The sequence below is a fragment of the Cyanistes caeruleus genome, chromosome 5 (assembly GCF_971803275.1).
Source record: "Cyanistes caeruleus chromosome 5, bCyaCae1.hap1.1, whole genome shotgun sequence".
Classification (NCBI taxonomy): Eukaryota; Metazoa; Chordata; class Aves; order Passeriformes; family Paridae; genus Cyanistes; species Cyanistes caeruleus.
The window spans coordinates 22440618-22460880 of record NC_141705.1 but is presented as its reverse complement, the minus strand read 5'-3'; the positions used below and the strand labels follow the sequence as shown (position 1 = coordinate 22460880).

Sequence of the window (20263 nt, the reverse complement as noted above, 5' to 3'; positions counted from 1 at the left end):
ATTTATCTGAAAGCTGTCAATTGCCAACAGCATTTTACATCAACATAAACTGACCTGGAGAATCACACTGAGCAGAAACGTAGTGTTCTCTGACAAGGGCATTGTGCAAGCTTGGGCACCAAAACACAGCTCTGGCAGAAATCTGCACTTTCTCTTTGCTACATTGCTGGCACCCAGCCTGGGAGACAAGCGAGGGTCTGTCCTTTCGGCCCTACTCACAGCATCAATGGCTTGAAGGAGATTCTTCCACAAGCAAAACTATGGCTTTTGAGCCTTCCCTCCTCAGTGATTCCAAATTCTTCCCTGGCACTAGTTCTCTATTAAGTACTTGATTCTTGATACAGTATACAAGTATTCAAATTCCTTTACAATAAGGGTTATCAGAGATGAATGCACTAGCACAAACAAGAGTTTCACCCTGTAGAATACCATCACCACTTACCTACCCAAAAATTTATCATAAGTAAGATGGGCTTAAAAGTAAGACAGGTTTAACAAACATGTAAGTTTTTTGGCTTTAGATGGTTTGAAAATGTCTCATTATGAGGGCTCCTGAAGAGACCATAACTTGATTTGTTTGGCTAAAATGTAAGTCATTCACTGAGGGATTAAAGATGTCCAAAGGTGCTCGCTCTACTTTGCTGGAAACTGTGAGGAATAAAAGAAAGAGGCATTCAGTTAAACTGGAGCAGAACATCCTCGTAAATGAGTGTGATATACCCTAGAACAGACCAGCAAAAAAGCTAAAATCATCCTTTCAGAACACTCTTAAAAAGGAGAAAAAAAAAAAAAAAAAAAAGCAGGAGGGGATTTCTTGGCCATCCTGATTTTCAGTCTCATTCCTCTTCATTCCTTTGCAGAAGGCAAAATAATTTCATTTGTAGCTCCTGATCTGAACTAAGATCATACTTTTATGTATATTATTACTACCATCCATGCTCCTTCAGAGGTCTACTAGGCACTCTGTTATATAAAAATAGTAGGAATGATGGCAAAACAGCAGCAAGATCAATTCTAACAGAGCATATAAAGCTATATTAGGATTACAGGAAATGTAAGTGGCACTTCCAATATTATTATGAATACTTCTTCAGTAATATTTCATGGCACAAGTCAAGTGTTGCATCTTGCTGCACTGAAAAGGAAAAAAACTTTTATGATGGCTTGAGAGCTTCCCAAACTGAGGAAAGCTCATAGGCCCTTCCAACTCAGAAATCCGTGAAAGAAACCGAAACCAAACTAAAACTTAATTCTTGTTTTGCTGTTGGGAACTTCAGAGCATCTATTGTGAATACACCCTAAAATCTGATTTTCATAGGAGAAGGAATCCAAACCATCAGCTTTCTCAGCTCAAGGTATAAGATTAGCCAACCCAGCTGGGGACAGCTACACTGTAAACCCACCCTTTTCTTCCAGCGCTGGTGGCACAGAAGTGGAGGTTCCTCAGGCTTCAGCAACACACTCTGTCACTCTCAGCCCCCCTCAGGAGGGAACATCTCTTTCCCACCTGCTGTCCTGCAGGCTGGAGGCAGCTGCTCAAGGTGGATTGACCCCTACCAGCAAAATCATTACAGAAGAAACCTTAAATTAAATTATGTAACTATGCTTTGCGTTTTATCTTGGTTATTTTCTTTACTGGTTCCTTGTTGGTTTATAATCCTTCAGACAAAATAAACTGAAGTTAACGCAGCTATTAAATTATATACAGCAACTTTTTTTATAGCTAGAAAGACAAACTATGAATTTCATAGCTAGCTGAGACTCTGAGGACACATTTACTCAAAATTCTCTATTTATACAATTTCTTGAACTAAGTACTGTTTCTATCTCTTCAGCAATCACTTCTCTAATTCTGGTTTCTGTAAAGCTGCTTTGGAATAGAAACTTTCATTATAAAATTAAGCAATTTGTAAAGAGCTAAGACAAATCTCTTTTTTTAACTACAGCTATATTAAATATTATAGGAACAAAAGTAAAATTACTTTTAACACTTGTCACTGTATTATTATCGCCTACTAATGCATTAATAATGTGCCAGTTTAGCACTAAAACTCTGTATGTCTTTTTTCTTAGTCTGAAAGCTTTGACATTTTTCAACCCCACAATGATTACTTTTAATAACAGTTACTTCAGTGCTCTAAACTGAATATGAACAGTCTTTGTGTATCCACAAAAGCAACTGTATTTTCTACTCAGAATAGTGCAAACATGGTTTACACTTTGAAGAGACTGAGCTTTTAGGTGCTTAGTCAAAGGTTTCCCTTAAGTCAGCGCCTAACTTTGTATCAAACCATGCAGGAAAAACAGGTATAACTGTTCTTTTTTATTTAAATAGTTTTTGGAGACTAAAACAAGTCAATACTTTAGAATTCATTATCTACAGAGCCATCATTCAGGGGTTTAGCCAGCATCCACATGGCCAGTGGGGCAGCATCAATCTACATACAACTCAAGTAGGGCTTTATCCTCCAGCTCAGAATAGGCCCCATCGCTGAGCCTGGCAGCACTGCAAAACTCAGCCCTGAGGAGCCTGTGTGCAGGTAAGAGACAAGCTGGGTAAAACTGCATGTAAAAATGTGTAGACAAGATATATTAAAAGGTTATGTTTATACAAACACTAGGGAAATCAATTTTATACACATGGGAGTAAATTGCTTCATATGTAACTATCTGCAGGCCTGGTGACCTGCTTGGTGAGAATAAACACTTCGATTACTTAAGTGGGGGGGGGTCACTCATTTTTAAGTAATAGATGCAAGGGGACAACTTTCCTTCGAGGGGGGCAGTTTCCTCCTCCCCCCATCCCACAGTCCTTCCTTTTTCTGGAATGGGCCACCATCTTATCAAAACTGGAAAGGCTTGCATTTGTGTTGAAAGCCCACAGCAATAGATCCTACATTTTTACTGAGTAGATTTTGGCAGGCAGGAAAGCTTTCTCTACTAACAAGGCTCACTTTATATTTCTAAGTACACTGCCTTGCTTTCCCTCCCAAATTAGAGCTGACAATTAATGGCCATCAAAAGAATAAAACTAAGTAGTTGTGAGGAACCAGCATTGAAATAATTAGTTTTGAAAGCCCAGAAAGCACTCCTAAAAGCAGTTATAAGTGTGTCTGTGCAAGAGCTTGCTTCTCTAAAAACACAGGGAACTTCGTGTGCTACAAGTTCTGACCTCCTCCAACACCAATTCCCCTCCGACCAGCTGCCTTTCCCAGCTGACAAGTGAACAATGAGGGAGGGAAATGAGCCATCCCTTGGGGGCACCCTTGAAGTACGTACTCAATGGCATCACTCGTCTTTGACAGCAGCCACACGTAAAGGAGACCGACATAAAAGTCGGGACGGGCATCAGCCGGTGTCCCTCCTTCAGTAACACGGCAAACCCGGTCTGAGGCTATGTACAAGACAGAGCCTGAGGAGTGACAGGAGAGGTAAGGAACTACCTTGCTCCACACAACAGGTCATCACCCAGAGAAAAAAAGACAAGTGGAAAGAGAGAAGGATACATTTCGATTTTGCAGGGTGTGTCTTAAAGCCAGCAGTCTCCTTTCAAAACAGAAGAGAGCAAATCCTTCTATCTGAGAATCTGAACAAAGGCAAAGCCACATATCAAGCACTTCCCATTAAGTATCTCCCGAGGGTAGGTATTTCACCTGTTAAATATTCAGGAACAGGAATGCAGAAGTAATTAAGCAACTTGACCATTTACACCTGACAACAGAGAAGGGCGAATCAGGTTTTATGTGGTCTGCTTAGCAGCTTACGCTATCGGCTGAATTTCAAGATATAGGTGGGGTTTTTTTCCCAGCTAATTTATTCAAGGGACCTACAATTCTTGACCGCCATACAGCTGTTTCACACACTTGTGCTCTTCCACATGTGCCTTGACACAGAATATCATTTGCAGCTCCTTGTAAATTCAGAATGACTGTTCCTTTAGAATTATTTTTTTTAAAGCAGCCCAAAACTATATTCTAGAGATCTGTAACCAGCTTTATACTGCTTTGCATCCATATGTAACTTCAGCTACAGTGGAAAATCCTGCTGAAGCCCTAGACACACAGATGAAGATGCCAGCACGACACATGCGTTGTCATAGTTAAACATATAAGTGTCCCACTAAAATCCAACTTATTGTTCTTCATAAATTCAGAGCATGACAAAAACCATGGAAAAAAAAAGACTCCAAAACAAACAGTGGGAGCGCTGTTACACATTCCCCAGAGTGCAAAAGTAGCGTTAGACTTCAACAGGCACTAAGATCAGGCCTTCTGAGCAGTTTTAATTACAGTTCTCCCCCTTTGCAGATCTGCAGCAAGGGCGAACAAGTCGGCCAGACCTGCAGCTTCGCTTTCAGCCCCAAAACCCAAGCCACGTCTGACAGCAGGTTGACTTTACTGGTCACTTTGAGTGCTTCTGCTTTTCCCTGGCTGAACAATACAGCTCTGCTCCCTTCCCAGAGACGACTGACTTGCCTTGAAATTACACGCGAACATCTGCAAGCCCTAAGGCTGGACTTTACTTCCCGAGCGCTGAGGGCGGCGGGCGCCGCGCCGCCTACCTTGGCCACCCAGCTGAACAATGGTGACATCCTAGGGGCTCCGGCGCGGCGATCCCCGGCTCCGGCCGCTCCTCTCCGCCTCTCCCGCCCGCCGCTCCCACCGCCTCATGCGCCGGGAGGGGCCGGGCCCGCGCCGACTCCCGACGTGTCCCCGCCGCCGAGCGCCGGCCGGCGGCACCGCGAGCTCTCCGCGCCGGGGACACTGCCCGTGGCGGCGCCGGCTGCAGCCGCGGGGCTGCGGGGCGGGAAGGGAAAGGAAGGGCCGCGGCCGCGTCCCGCCCCCGCCGCGCTCCGCCTCCGGCGGGGCTCCCCGCGCCCGGGCTGCGGCCGCCCGATCCCGGCGGGCGGGAAGGGAGCGGGCTCGGGAAGGGAGCGGGCTGGCCCTCCGGCAGCGCGCCCGGCAACGCAGACAACCGCCGGCCGCCGCCTCGCGCTGCCCGGCCGCGTAGGTCAGCGCCCACGACGAGACTCGTAACTAAAACTTTCTGGGAACATTCCGGCATCGAAGCCATTCCTAACATTAAAGGATCGAGCGAAAAATCATCTGTTTGAAACCACTGTGAAATGTTACACTTCCAGTCCGTCTTGCCATTCGTGTTAACTAATGGCGTTTGACATCACACGCTAGCAGCTCAACTTCCAGAAATCAGACTGTCGTGGAAGGGCAGACAGCAGCGTACATGTTTCCGGCAGGTCCAGGGATGTTACTTGCCACTCAGCCAGGAATGCTGATTCCTGTCGTTGCTCCGGCTGAACTGGCTGTGAACACCCTCCTCCTCTACTCAGTGGCCGCAGGGCTGCCTGAAACAACTAATTTTCCTGAGTTTGGAGGAAGGGCATAGAACCAGGAAAGGAAAAAAAGGCTTGGTGTTCACAGGAGATAATCCACTGGGCTCAAAACAAAAAGCCCTTTATTTTCCACCACCTCAGAGAAACAACATGAAGAACTACATTTGCACAATTGTAACAGGAAAGCACAGGGGTCTGCTGTGCACTTCTCAATAAAATTCAACTGGTCAAAGTTAGATGATGGAAGTGCCAAATTCAGCTCTTCGTTTTGCCCAAAGACACTCTCACTAAGACAGCTATTCCACTGCGAGAGTGCCCTGCATGTGCTCGCACTTGCACACTTATGGCTAATGGAATGATCTCCAGGTTAGAGCCGACACTGCTCCAGTTGTTTGAGTTATTAAATGAAAACAGAAGGGAAAGAGTGACATCCACGCACATGGGCTAGAGAGAAGCAGAGCCAATCTCACAGCTCACTGAGACAGAAAAGGGGTAGTTTTGGCACTTGCCCCAGACTGCATGACCCTGCAGCCCTGGGTTTGGTTCATGCAAAGCAAACAAGGCAGCGAGCTGCCAGAGAGCTCTATCACCTCCTAATGTGGTGCTGCTGAGTGTCCCAGCACTGCTGTATGTCTGTCATGGGCCGCAGAGGGATGAGGGGGCAACACAAAAGCAGTTCTTCTCAGGCTGCACCTAAGCTACAGTTTCTGAAATGAAAACCTAAACAAATACATTTCAGATCTTCATAAAAGGAGAACAGAGTTCCATTTTCTAACAGTTATACAGATTAGAGATAATTCACAAGGATGGCCAATGGCTCTGTCATGATAGTGGCCATGGACATTTTGATTGTACAGATGTTCTTAGCCATAAGCCAAGTAAGTGACTAAATATGATTTACACTCATTCTGGTAGCAGTCTCTAAAGGCTTACTGGCATGATAGAGGGAGAAATTTTCACTGCTGCTACTGTTCATGATGTACAGAACACACACATGAAAAAGTAACATCTGTTCTCTGGGCCTTAAACTCAGAACCTGACAAGAACTCTATATAACCAACTGAAATACAGAACCAGGTCTGCTTTTATTTCATAAAGTAACTGGAGGGCATGAGCAAGGCAGAATGCTCATCATTATGTGCTGCTCATGGCTGTACAGTATAACCACTATATTTGATGGTAGCATGAAAGTCTCAAGAGTCACATTTCTCTAATGCTGAGTGTGAACAATATTACTTCTAAATAATTATTTCTTCCCCTTTCTCTGAGGAGATCCTGCCAGCTTGGGAGTTTTTCTGGCTCCCCCTTCCTGACTGACATCTTTACACAATTTTAAACTAACAATACACACATCTGCCCCTGAGTCCACATTAAGCACTGATGTCAGTCAGGATATCTGGCATCTCGCCCTGTTCGCAACTGGCTCAAACAGCCATCTCCAGTGTGTCACTTAACTACTTTAACTTTGAAACCTGTTGCATGTAGTTGTTATAGTGACATTTGTATGATTTAAAATGCACTCTGAAAACTTCTAGATGGTTCTATAGGATTGGGAAGAAGGGTGGTATTGTGGTGAAGATATTGAATTAGGAGATAGCATGATCATTCATTGAATTCCAGCTTCTCCTATTAACACGACTTTCAGGCATGCTACATAACTGCTCTCTCTGCATTAGTTCATCTACTAAACAAAGATGATAGATGCTGGCCTTGAAGGAAGGAGAAGTGGGAACACTTTGGCTTTTGGGAAACAGCTGGAAGCGATGCTTAAATGTTCGGCTATAAAAAACATGTAGTAATGCATTAAGTTCTTCAGTATAAATGAAAAGGTCAGTGTGTTGCTCACCTTCCAAAAAAGATGCATTTAGTAATGCAATGGGAACAATACCTGCATTCATTTTTCAGGATTAAATTTCTAAAAAGAGAACCTCTGTTTCTTAGTGTTTTCAGTTTGGCTTGTGTAGATAACTGTCTCTCCAAAAATACTACATACCCATTTTGGGGAAATGGAAAAATTCAGGGTCAAGGAATAACATCTGTACTGCATAAATAGTAAGTAGCACTTGACACCATCTTATCCAAGTATATGATCTCTTAAAAATCAAAACAAACCCCTCAGTCCTATAAGCTGTTCCATGTTATCATGGAAAGTATTAGCAAGATATTTGCGGCTATTTTTAAAATAGCAACAATTTAAATACTTCAAAGCCACAGCTTAAAGTTTACATTGTCAGAAAGGTGATCTTTCTGTTTTACAGATGTCCTACATAAATTTACACTTAGACAAATACCCTCATTATTTTTTCTCCAACAAAGTTTTCTCCATTAAAAGAAGCCATTTGGAGAACAAGAGATATAAAAAGAGAAGGGACATATAAGGAAATATTAAGAAAAAGGGAGAGTGCAGTTGACCTTTCAACTCGTAAGACGAGTGTTCCTGATTCATTCTCCTCTGATTTCACTTTGTCTAGTTTTAATGGCCATAAATATTTTTGTGAGTCTTCACAGTGTGTCATCACTGAATGATGTCTCACAAGAACTTGCATTAAGGGTATAGCCACAACTGTGGTACCTGAGAACTGGCCTCTCCTGTTGCTCTTGTGTTATCACTAGTGGTGATTTTAAAGCAGATCCAATTCACATTTTAAGTTTTTTTCTTCTGAATTGTACTTGAATATATTTTAGCAGTTATTCTTCTCATGAATTATCCCCTCTGTCCACATTCAACTGCAACTTGCACTTATGTCCTTCCTCCCTGTACACAGGAAGGTCTTGATAAATTCGGGTGAAAAAAATACAAGAAAAAAGCATGCCTGCCTTTAATTATCACTTTCCAATATTTGGTCTTTGTTTAAAAACACCCACAATTTTTATCCTTTATCACTTATTTCTCACTGTTCTATAGGATTTCCCCAAGTATTGTCTCATCCTTTCCCCTTCCAGATGTGATGGTTTCTACTTCATCAGAGAAAAAAGAGAGAAAGAAAGTAACTACTGTGAGAGTACTGTTTGGGATGTGAATTCAAAATGTAATAATGTTTTGGTTCATAGATGCAGCTGTAATAAATCATACCAAAATAAAGGTGTCTAAAGAAACACCAGACTTTTATGGCACCTTCAGACAATGCAAGATGCAAAAAATAATTTGTCTGAATCCATCAAGGAAAAAGAGTAATGAATCCTCTAGATTTCATCCTATCCAAAGACTCAATCAAGCCTAACTCAGTGGCTTCTGAATAGATACTGTGGTGAAGAAAATAGTAAGCTTTGTTACTTCTTTGGCTAAATTATAAGCAAATGTTTTTCTCAATACAAAATTAAATATTAACCATAAAATCAAATTACTTCACCAAACCAGATCTGCACCAGACCTCAGATGAAAGACAACAGCAAGACCCAACACCTAACCACAGACTGGTAGTGGTTGTCCCTTTGAATTAAAGTGCATAGGAGCCCACTGCCCATGCTAAAGATGAAATCCAGCTGTCACCAAAGCACCTGGGATGACTTCCTTGGTAGTTTCTAGACACTCAGTGGAAACAGAAATTACACAGATTTGAATAATCTTCTTAGTACTGTGAGTGAAATTTTTTTGGTATTTGCTAACCAGTAGCAAATATGAAAAATGCTGACATTGGGCCAGTGCCCAGAGATAACTTGCAATTTGCTCCCTGTGTGGCAGACAGAAGAGAACAGCTCCTCACCAGGCTGCTGGGCACTGATTTAGCAGCAGATTCCTTTCCAACCTCTCCTGTAATTTTAGCTTACATATAATTGTCTTTTCCACCACGAAATTTGTAATTGCTAAAATGTTTTAATTCAAGTGATATTGAGATTTCTCCCTCAGGAATGAAAAGTCATGTTGGGGATGGGCCATCTGTCCTCTTCCCTTCTCTCTGCAACAGTGTCAGAGCATAAGAGGGCTACCATGTGCTGAGGCTCAATTGCACCTCAGCAAGAGGTATTCTTTCTGGGTATTCTTAAGTGTTAACTATTCTACCCCCAAACCAAAATATTCTTAGTTTTCCTGGGAATTGCTTAAAAATAAGAACTATCAGTTCAGGTTTGTCTCTCAGTAGGTGTAGGGTCCAGAACTTACCTACAGTCAATGGAGCTATATTGCCGTTCATATACAATGAGCAGCTGAGTGTAAAAGCTATTTATTTGAGAATTGCCCCCACTAAAATCACAGATTAAGTTGTTACTATAACCTTATGCATCTTAAGCATAGATAACCAAAAGAGGAAAAAAATACCATATTGTCCTGTTGTTTTCCAGAATCAAGCTGAAGAAATTTTAATGGCTGTAAGGTTGCCCTCATATCATAAGCCTCCCTGTTTGGGTGCTCTTGGACAAAACCCTGGTGGGAGAACTGCAGCAGCCAGCTGAGAACTACTGCAGCCCTTTGAAGCTAATTAAGAAGTGCACTCAGCTGCCTGCCCAACCCCTGCTCTACATTGCTTCTCAGCACCAGCCTTCCATTTGATTACAGTCTGTAGCACACTCCTTCCCTAGGTATTTCCAGTGTAATATAAAATTGAGAATACCACTGGAACCTACCAACATAATTATCTGCATGTGCAGTAATTTTGTATGGAGCATATAAATCTGCCCTTTTATTAAATTATCTGTGATTTTTATGTTGTTATGTTGTGCTGTTGATGATATTAATTCTCAGCTGTCTTGAAAGCAGAAAACTTTATCAGCAATGTTCCCTTGCACACATTTTTAACTTACTGTTTCTAATCTCTCTCCTTCCTACCCTCTTCTGCAGGCTTATTAACCCATTGAGTGTATGTTTGCCAGTGATGTGGACTCTTTTTGCTTTTGTATTTTTGGCTAAATCATTCAAGTCATGGCTGTGTCTTTCAAGTACAGTGAAAGTCACAAAATGGCAATAAACTATCTTTCAAACCAAAACTGAATCTGAAAAAGCTTTCCCCGTGATTCAGTTGGCTTTCCATTCAGAAATTTACAGTTCCAGGTTTCACTCAAAACAACATTCTACATTTAGTTACTTTAAGACAATTCTGTTTTAACTCTTAAAAAACACACTGGAAAACATTTGTGAAATATAACACACAATAGAGAGGCTTTTAAAATACAGCAGCGGGATTTGTCCTTATGGCTCTTTTGTGGTTTTGATAAAGCAGCATCGCTTCAAAGGGCTCAGGATACACTACTGTAAGTCACCGCTGCACATTTCACCCACATGTGCTGACTGCGCTTCCGCTCCTCTGCCACAACAATGGAAGCCTGTGCGTGCTGAGTCAGCCGTCCAAAAAAACATGGATCCACACAGCCCAAATGCAGCCCCTCACCACAGGTTCTGTTAACCATCTTATCACCAAGAAGGGGAGATGGCTGCATCATTTCATGTAAGACTCATGGAGTTGGTAATATTTGGAAATGTGTACATATTTTCAGGAATAAAGTCTAAAATATTAGTTGACATGCAGTACACTACTGAAATACATAAATAAATACATAACTAATCATGGGTCAGTTCTGCCATTTCCTCCTTTCTGGGTATTCTTAGTATCAATAGGGAACTCTGGCATTGCAGGAGAACCCTGCTCAAAGCTGTATGGATGGGCTGGACAGCTGACTTCTTCACTGAAGTGATCTGCTAAGTTCAGATAACACTGCAACCTGCAAGTCTGAGCTCATGTATTTGAATAATTTGCAAGTCTTAATTCACATATTTGAATGTGTTCACAGGTGTAAAGACTCAAATGGTTAAGTGAACCTCAGAAGTCATCTGAGCAGGTCTTTTAGAATCATAGAATCACTTTAGGTTGGAAAAGACCTGTAAGATTATCAAGTCCAACCACTAACCCAGCAGTGCCAAATTCACCACTAAAGCATGTCCTCAAGTGTCACATGCACACATTTTTTGAATGCTTCCAGGGATGGTGATTTTACCACTTTCCTGAGCAGCCTGATCCAATGCCTGGGAATCCTATTGCTGAGGAATTTTTTCCCAATATCCAATTTAAACCTTCCCTAGTGCAACTGAAGCTATTTCCTTTTATCATAGAACTTGTTACATGGGAAAAGCGGCCAATCCCCACCTCACAACAACCTTTCAGATCATTGCAAAGAGTGATCTGGGGTCTCGCCTGAGCCTTCTCCAGACCAAACAATCCCAGCTCCCTCAGCTGCTCTTCATAAACCTTGTGCTCCAGACCTTTCACCAGCTCTGTTGCCTTTCTCTGGCCCAGCCCCTCACTGTCCTTCCTGCTGTGAGGTGCCCAGAACTGGAGACAGGACTCAAGGTGTGGCCACACCAGTGCCGAGCCCTGCTCCTACTGGCCACACAATTGCTGACACAGGCCAGGATGCCATTGGCCTTCTTGGCCACCTGGGCACAGCTGGCTCATGTTCAGCCAGCTGTGGCCACATTCCAGCCACTCTGCCCCCAGTTCTCAGCACTGCCTGGGGCTGTTGTGACTCAAGTGTAGCATCCAGCACTTCACCACGGAGAACCTCTTGCAACTGGCCTTGGCCTATTTATCCAGCCTGTCCAGATCCCTCTGCAGAGCCTTTGTGTCCTCCAGATCAACATTCCCACTCAATTTGGTGTCATCTGTGAATTTACCGAGGGTGCCCTTCATCCCCTTGTCCAGATCACAAATAAAGATATTAAACAGACATAGACATTTCATGACATTTCATCCATGGTATATTAAATTTTCAAGTGTTAAATTTTGCCATTGCTTTTAATTATAATTTATGAGTAGAATGGCCAGATTCAATCAACATCCCCAGCTTTTTCTCTTAGCATGCAAAAAGCTGTAACATACAGTCAAACAACAAGAAATTAATAAGAATCAAGTATTACTTTCTGTTATTGTAGATCCACAATGCCATTCCCATACAAGTGCTTTGATTTTACTCACAACTCCAATTAAGAGAAAAACCTGGAAGTCTAATTCAGCTGATGTTTCAAGCTGGCATCAAGACTTCCAGAGCTGGCTGACATGCCTGTGCAAACGTGTGTACTTAAAGTCAGGTCACTGAGGGTTATCTGGCTAAGGAAGATTTGTCATGTATCTGCATTTTATATGGCTTGTTGGAAGTACGTTGTCTCAACATGTGCAAAGGGGTTTATCCTGAGACCTTGACAGTTTCTGTTCTGTAACTTTAGCAGGAAACATAATCAGAAATCTGTGTTTTGTTTGTTTGAGGTTCCTGGGAACTATTCTGACTCTTCCAAATCTAGCATGCATATGGATAGTCTATTAGACACAAAATCTGAAAGAGAAGGAAAAAAAGGACAACTCCATTCTAAAGAAAAACTTGAAGCATGTCTTCTGAAGTACACAAACTCCCTGCAGAAAGCCCACTGAAAACCTCCTCCCAGTGAAGAGGAAGCCTGCATACAGGCAATGCATGCACTCTGAGATGTAAAAGCTATTAATTTGAGAATTGCCCCCATTTAAATCACAGACCAAGTTGCTACTATGTCCTTATGTGTCTTAAAGATGTATATGGAACAGTACACAGTTAATAATATACATGTAAGGAATATCCAGAAGTCCTGCAAGTTTCTAGAAGATAAACTTTTGTCCTTACACACATAGAAACTTACTATAGCAAGCTCCTAATATGACTGAGAGATAATGTTTTCACAGTTATCATATATTCTACTGAGGGGAGTTGAAACCCCAGAACATTGGCTGACATCATAGGTGTTTTGTTTTGTGAAATTTAACACACAAGAATAAACTCCAGAAATAGCAGTATTTATGTTCTACGGACTTTGCATAGTGCTGCTTCTTGTTACATAGTAAAATACAAACTCATTCCAATATTTTTAGAGGCATTGAAAAAATTCTGAAAAAACACCCCAATGGAAAACAAAAAACCCAAAAAACCCACTAGGAGAACCCAAACAGAACTTCAGTAGGACAATTCTGGGGGGAAAAAAAAAAAAGGAAATTATAGTACTGAAATGACAGTACTTTCTTACTGAAAACCCACCAGGATACTTCAACCAATTTTAACCAGTTTTAGATTAAGCCTTTGGTATCTCCGCGGTAAGGTGAGCAATTCTCCTGCAGGTGGAAAGCAGGAGAGGTGAAAACTGTTACAGCAATCACAGTATCTTACATTTGCTCTAGACAGCCACTAAGTGGCACTTAAACACCTCATCTTAAACCCTGATGAATCTGAGAACTTGTGAAGGGACTGGGGGAACAAAAGGAGTTCTGCACGCTGGGGAGTAATCTCTTTTAAGAACAATGAAGTTCTTTTCCTGCAATTAGAAAAGCTTCCTAGCGGCCCGGCTAGGAATGCTGCTGTCAGGAATGCTGTTCGGAGCTCCACAGCAGCACAGATACTGCAGAGAGCTCCGCAGAAGCAACCACGTTCTGTCCTAAATCCCAGTCCTGATTCGGGAATCCGAGTGCCTCGTTCCAGTGTGTCATTCCCCACTATTGTGTCGCTGTGAAATAAGCACTTAAATCGGGAAAACTGAAGTGCCTCATTGCTGCTGGACAGATGGTCCAACAAATGCAATCCTAACATAGATTGTTCATAATGCAACTTCTAGAAAAGCCTATGAATTCAGCTTCAGTGGAGACCTCTGAAGGTATCAACACTCTTTGTACTTGATGCACATTAGAACATGGTTTCCATAGTCTGCGGAGAATTAAAAGTGATGAACGGGGCTTTGCTCTTTGTAAGACTTTAGTAAATTATTGCTTCATAGACATCCAGCATACTTCTATTTGAAATTTTAAATAAAGAAAGAAACCTAATTTTTTTAATAGTGGTGTTGAATTAACCATGTTAATTATCTTGAATATGATTCTTGTATTTGAGTTATAATTTTTCTTGTCTGGTTTTAAAAGTACTTCTGTTTCATTAAAAATCTTTCTACATGAATTAATTACAGGTATTGGAAACCTTTTTTTCCTATGTGAGCAACATAACTGTCATTGAAAAAAAATGTAATAATAAAACCAAGCAGAATATATTATATTAATTATATTGTATTATAGGTGCTAACCAAGCAAATATCTACAAGCATGTTTAAAGTCATTGTTGCAAGTGTGTCTGTTGTCTTCAAAGGAACTAGCCTGAAGTTAAAATGCATACAGATTTTCAGCCTCAAAGACTCAGAAATAAGATTTATGTATAATTTGTTTCCTGACTCTCCAAAAAAACACCTCCATTTCACTTAGCCACAGGTTTAGATGCAAAAACACCACCAGATATTCAATGCAAGGTGTACTTTACAGTTTTATGCTGAATGTGGCCTCCAAAAATCTCAAACGAGGAGTTAAAAAATTTAGTTTTTATTCCCTCTTCCTGTGCAAGTTCTTTACATTCTAAGTAGAAGCACAGCATATAAAGCAACACAACAAACCACATCATGATTATTAAAAATACAGTTTTGAAGCACATTCTGCCTGTGTGCAGCTAGTTTTGTGGGGTTCTTTTAAAGGCTGAAACAAGAATCTCACAAATGAAAAGTGTTCAATCAGCTATGTAGAAGGACCAAACTTAACCCAGTGAAAGAGGAGTCATCATCATCAGTGAAGCTGTTTTTATGGCTAGCAAGATATCTCAATTACTGTCACTCTGGGAAAAGTGGGGGGAGGGTGGGAAAGAAAGGGGAAGTCCACATCAACCAGCAGTTTCATACAAAGGACAAACCAAGTATAAACTGGCATTATCCACTCAATCCTTGTATCAGATCCTCGATGATCAACCTTTAGGGCAACACACATATCCATTTAAGCCTGTATTTGTCCAGTCACACAAATCATTCTTTAGGAAAATATTTCCCACAGCCCTTCCCATAACTTGACGTCCACAGAGAGGTAAAAAAAACAGAAGTACAGAACAACTGTGTCTACACCAGGCAAGGGAAAACACTGATTTTACGACAATGATTTTCTACCATTATTCACTCTGACATATAAGAGGATGGGAGATTGTGCTGCTAAAGTAAATACAGTGGTTATATATGCCTCCTCTGCTTTGGTTTTCTGCTCCACTACAGCCAAAGAGCCCCCATCTGATGACCTTGGGGGCACAGCATAAATGTCAGCCCAGGAAAGGCAAAACTCTAAATGAAAAGCCAACTGCATGGAAACGTAAGGAACTATTTCAGGGAGGTGATTTACTCAGTATCATCATTTATGAATTGGCATCTTCATATTTTAACATGGATGGCTTGCATTTGTCTTTTAGGGCCATTTTTAAATCTGAAAAGAAGAAAATACAACTGCCTGAACATGAATGTCCATGTTTAAGTAGCTCCAAGTGAGCTTAACACCAAGCTTCCTAATGAAACTTGCAAATCACTGAACATAGGAGGTTTTGGTTTTACTAGTTTTGAGGAAAGGTAATTGATATCAACCAAATATGAGCCAGAACCACACTTGAGTCTGTCTGAAGAGACTGTACTAACCTACGTGACAGACATGGCCTCTGTTTATTCATGCATTTGACAAAAATTATCACTTTTGCTAACTAAATCACACTGTCCTCAATAGGCTATTGTACTGTGTGCCACAAAAACTAACACCGTTTTAGGTAAGACTGATTTTTTTTAATAAAAACTGTTATTTTTCAAAGCACTATTTCCCCCTTTCCAATATACACTTTCTGGCTTTAAATTGCATACTGCTATCATTTCACTAAGTATCCACAAAATTAATTTAAGAACTTCACAACTATGCATACTTCATATTACTTAAGTGTTAAATACTTCCGAACTTCTTCTAGTCTTAACTTCAGCAAGCCTCAGCAGTGGGTAACTCAGAAAATACACTGGAGTTCCTTCATCATTAAGTATTTCTTTGTATATTAGTGTGCATGCAGTTCATATTCAATATTGCTACAAATCAAACAGTATATTCTGAACTCTCAATTCTGAATACACACCTTATATTTCCACACTCCAAGTGCTCACTCAGAACTTTTCCACGGCACAAGTCTTTCAGTTTGGTTTGGGTTTTTTTTATTTGCCCAGCACCATCTGCTTGATGCACCTTTGTTTGAAGCTGTTGCACTGATGGGGCTGCAAGGCAATGAGGAGACTCATTCCTTTTGTTTGTGTCTTGCATCCAACGTCTTTGCAGAAATCAGACTTTCCTATACCACAGTAAGGTGAGCTGCATAATTTTGCTGCTACATATTTTGTTATTGATACAAGTTGTGAAGCTGTGGACTTCAATATGATTAGTGCTCAAGTAATATGTGGATAGACAGTCTCCCAGATGGAGACCACCCACTCTGTGATGTTTTATGTCTTTTTAGAGCAAGTCTACTTTGGACTCACTGGGAAGGTATGCAGTGATTTCTTCTCACACATTACTAGCAGGACAAATTTCAATGTTGGTGACACTTTCACCAAATATTCTGAGTTGGGAGGGACCCACAAGGAACACCAAGTCCAACTTCTCAGTAAATGGCCCATATAGGGATTGAATTTACAACCTTGGTGTTATGAGCGTTGTGTTCCAAACAAGGTGGCTCTGTGTACAGAGGCCAAGGAAGCTCGCAAGTGTCCCTGTGCATCTCCATCCTCACAGTCCTACTTTTAAGATCTACTTCATCCTACAAAGAAAGAACTACATGTTTCCTGCTCCACGGCCCAATCCCTTTGGAGTATTCCTGCTGTGGCACTCAATTTCCCCCACCTGCTTATGAAAGCACTAGGAAAAACTTGTCCCAAATTATTTTATGTTCACTTTAGTTTCCAAATTTATGTCAACTTAAAATTTGACAAAAAACAACTATGGTGATCTAGCAGGGTGCACTAAATCAGTTTTGGAGCAGAATGAAATTAGCTTCTTTTATCTCAGCCCCCTAAAGCAGCTCAACACAGGGCTGGACAAACATCATGCCAGTACAAGGGAAAACACCAAGGAAGTACATCAAGGGATGGATCAGAAGAGAAAAGAGTAACAGAATTGCCTCTTTTGACAGAGAACGCCTACAAAATCTCCTCAGTGTGCCATCGTAGGCTACACTTGAATTAAAATCCCACAGCAGTTTAAGACTGAATGAACTGGGGATCTGAGGCTGAGCCTTCTCTCTGCTCTAGGTGGTGATGCCATGACTCTCACAAAGGTGCACATGAAACTGTTCTGTGATAATGTTAGGATGCTGATTTCAGTGAAACTTCATCACTTTTCCTTTGGAATATTCAAATTGCTCTGAAACACCTCTCTATATAGAGAAGAGGGAAAAAGGTAGGAATGTGCAAATCAGCAAACAAGGGAATACAAGGCCACAGAAAGCTATCTTAAACTTGCTTAAGATGTTAAGAGTGAGCTGCTCTTCAGAGATAGGTAAGGAAGCTCTTCTCTGTGTGGACAGGAGCTTTTAAATAAAACTTGACTATAGCTCTGAAGGATGCTTAGATATTCATGGCTCCAGTTACCTGTGCTGGACATCATTGGTCACAAATTAGACAAAAAGGATGGTTAGTAATCAGATGAGAAGCCATCACAAATTCACTAATTATGTTTTTGCCTCAGTTCCACTGTTTTGTATTTCTGCTACAATCCCCAACAGGAAAAGTGAAAGAACAGTTAATAACCTTGAATAATAAACAGCTTCGGCATGAATGCTGACCCTAAAATAAAGTGCATGTAACATCACAAGTAACACACAGCTACTTTCAGTATTATTTAAGTTGAAAAATATATGAACAATGCCATCTGATACAGTTTACTATACAGTTAGCTATTACACTAAGATAAGAAATCACAAGAATATATAATTTTTATGATGCTGCTGCCATAAGACTAGGAATAGGCAACTCTTTTTATAAACCTTGTGATTAATTTAATTTTCCTTGATCAGACATTATCTCTGACTGTAAGTCAGACAGCAGCACTGGTATTACACAAATTACTTCCTCCATGTGGCAATCACACAGGGTTTAGGGAAATCCCACACTATTTTTATAAAATGAGTGAACACACAAGCACTGAGCTGATGCAGCATGTCACAAAGTCACTCTAAGATTTGACAAGAGCTCTATAAAGGCTTGGAATAATTCTGCTAGGGACACGGTTACTGGTCACTAAGGTTCCCTAACAGATGAGCTCACATACATGAATTGTTTGAACAGATCCCAGGATAGAACTGGTGTCATCATACTCACGCTCAAGAACCCTGTAAAGCTTGATTAATTGTGAGAGCACTGAAAGCACAGCTGGCTGTGTGCAGTACACAGGATATTCTGATAGGATTTACACAGATAAACTTTGACCTACTTTATAAACTGGACTGTGTATGTGCACAGCACAAATACATATTTGATTTTTCGTTTGTTCTGCTGCATTTTTTATGCTCCCTTCTGTATTTTACATTTTCTTCAGTTAGTATTTGGGTGACAGGAGAGATGTCTAAAATCAAAAAGCAGTGCTAGCAGTTCCAAATTACACAGATTCAATCAAAAACTCCAAAGGTGCATAAGAAGGCAGAAAACAGTCAAATTAAGCTCTCACTTGCTCTAACCTTAATCCAGTTACTTGATTTTGTTTCAGTGTTTTATGTTTTTTGCAAAGGATGCAAATGTTTTATGTTTTAATCTCCCTAGTCTCATCAGACAGTAAAATACAGAAGAAAAAGATCACTTGTATCTTTAAAATTACCTTCTCTGAATTATTTTAAGAAAGGGAAATGGTGCTATTGAAAATGAGATTCTTAGTGAGGCTATACCTTAGAGTCTAAAGTACAAACAAGTTGTGTAAGAGTCGACAGTCATAAAGCCAAGCCTCACAACAACTGCTTAGGAGTTCACTGGGCCTCTGCCATTCCTTTTATAGATGAATAATGCAAAGTTCAGCTCTGTGCAGCCTCACAGAGAGCTAAGTGTTGATTATCTGAAACCAGCTTCTTCAGCACATAATCAGATCATAAACAACATGTGTTTATGTGTGTTGAGTGCTGCATTCCAGGTAAGACAGCATGATCTACTTAAGTGCATAAGCTATTTTAACTCATGAAAGTAGGTGAAGGTTGTTTAAAAGCATAGTAATTGTTAAAGCAATGGGTGGACAAAAAACCTGAAGATCTCTGACAACGGAAGAGGTCACACAACCAAAAGGCTCATCAACACGACAGGTGCTACACTTCAAGTGCCTCAGTGTAAGGAGATGGTTCCTATCTGTGTCTGCCTTGGGGCAGATTTGGCACAGGTGAAGTCAATGAGGCTCAGGTTTCCAGCTGGCGTCCTGGTATGCTGCAACCACACAGACACTGCAACTCTCATGGTAACAACTCCTGCAGCTGCCCGGGCCAAAAGCTGTCCCTGATAGATGATGCTACAAAGAGAAGATTCAGAAGCACCACACAGTCCTGTGCAGCTGTGATCCTCTTTAAATGTCAGGCAGTATTTTTCTATTAAACAGAAAAGTTCTACCCAGGGTTTTGCCATCACAGCATTAACTTCTCTGGTAAACACAAGCATATATTACAGGGTGTTATGACAACTTGGGTCCAGAGTCTTGGGGACTAAAAAAAACCTAACCCACACAAACAAAAACACCAGTACAAAATGTAACCCTTTAAAAATCTGACCTGAACTTTTTACTTTTCTTCATACTTCAGCTCTGCATTGGTAATGTTACAGAAATATTTTCCTTGCAAGACATCAGCCTCAAGTTTCTAGGCTTTCCCTCAAACTCTCTAAACTTACAGATTCATATCACAGAATAAAAAAGGGGAAACTTTCAAGCATTTTGAGCATCTGCTTCACTAAAAAAAAAAAAATTAAAAGATTACAGTACTGTCTGCCAACCTGCATTCCTCTGCATCCAGGAATTTATTTTACCCTGTGATTACAAAAAACAGGTGAATGATGCACTCTACAGACAGTGCTGAGTAGCTTCACATTAGCATACTCTGGTCCTGATGAGAGACTTCAACCACTCAGGT

General features: G+C 40.9%; 1 protein-coding gene across 49 annotated transcripts in view; it reads right to left on the bottom strand.

Annotated features, from left to right (window-relative positions):
• The window catches only part of TBC1D1 (TBC1 domain family member 1), a 99289-nt gene that overhangs the window by 66028 nt on the left and 12998 nt on the right, over positions 1–20263 (bottom strand). For 3 of the 49 annotated variants that reach the window (XM_086891042.1, XM_086891043.1, XM_086891053.1), the window contains exon 1: positions 9606–9774. The exons of 34 other annotated variants lie outside the window; for them this stretch is intronic. In XM_086891042.1, the coding sequence (XP_086747168.1) occupies positions 9606–9671 (66 nt within the window). In that variant the 5' untranslated portion in view covers positions 9672–9774. Of the gene's footprint in view, positions 1–4475; positions 4763–9605; positions 9779–20263 lie in introns of those variants that run through there. 12 more of the 49 variants (XM_086891048.1, XM_086891052.1, XM_023925379.2 and 9 more) reach the window with 10 other exon arrangements.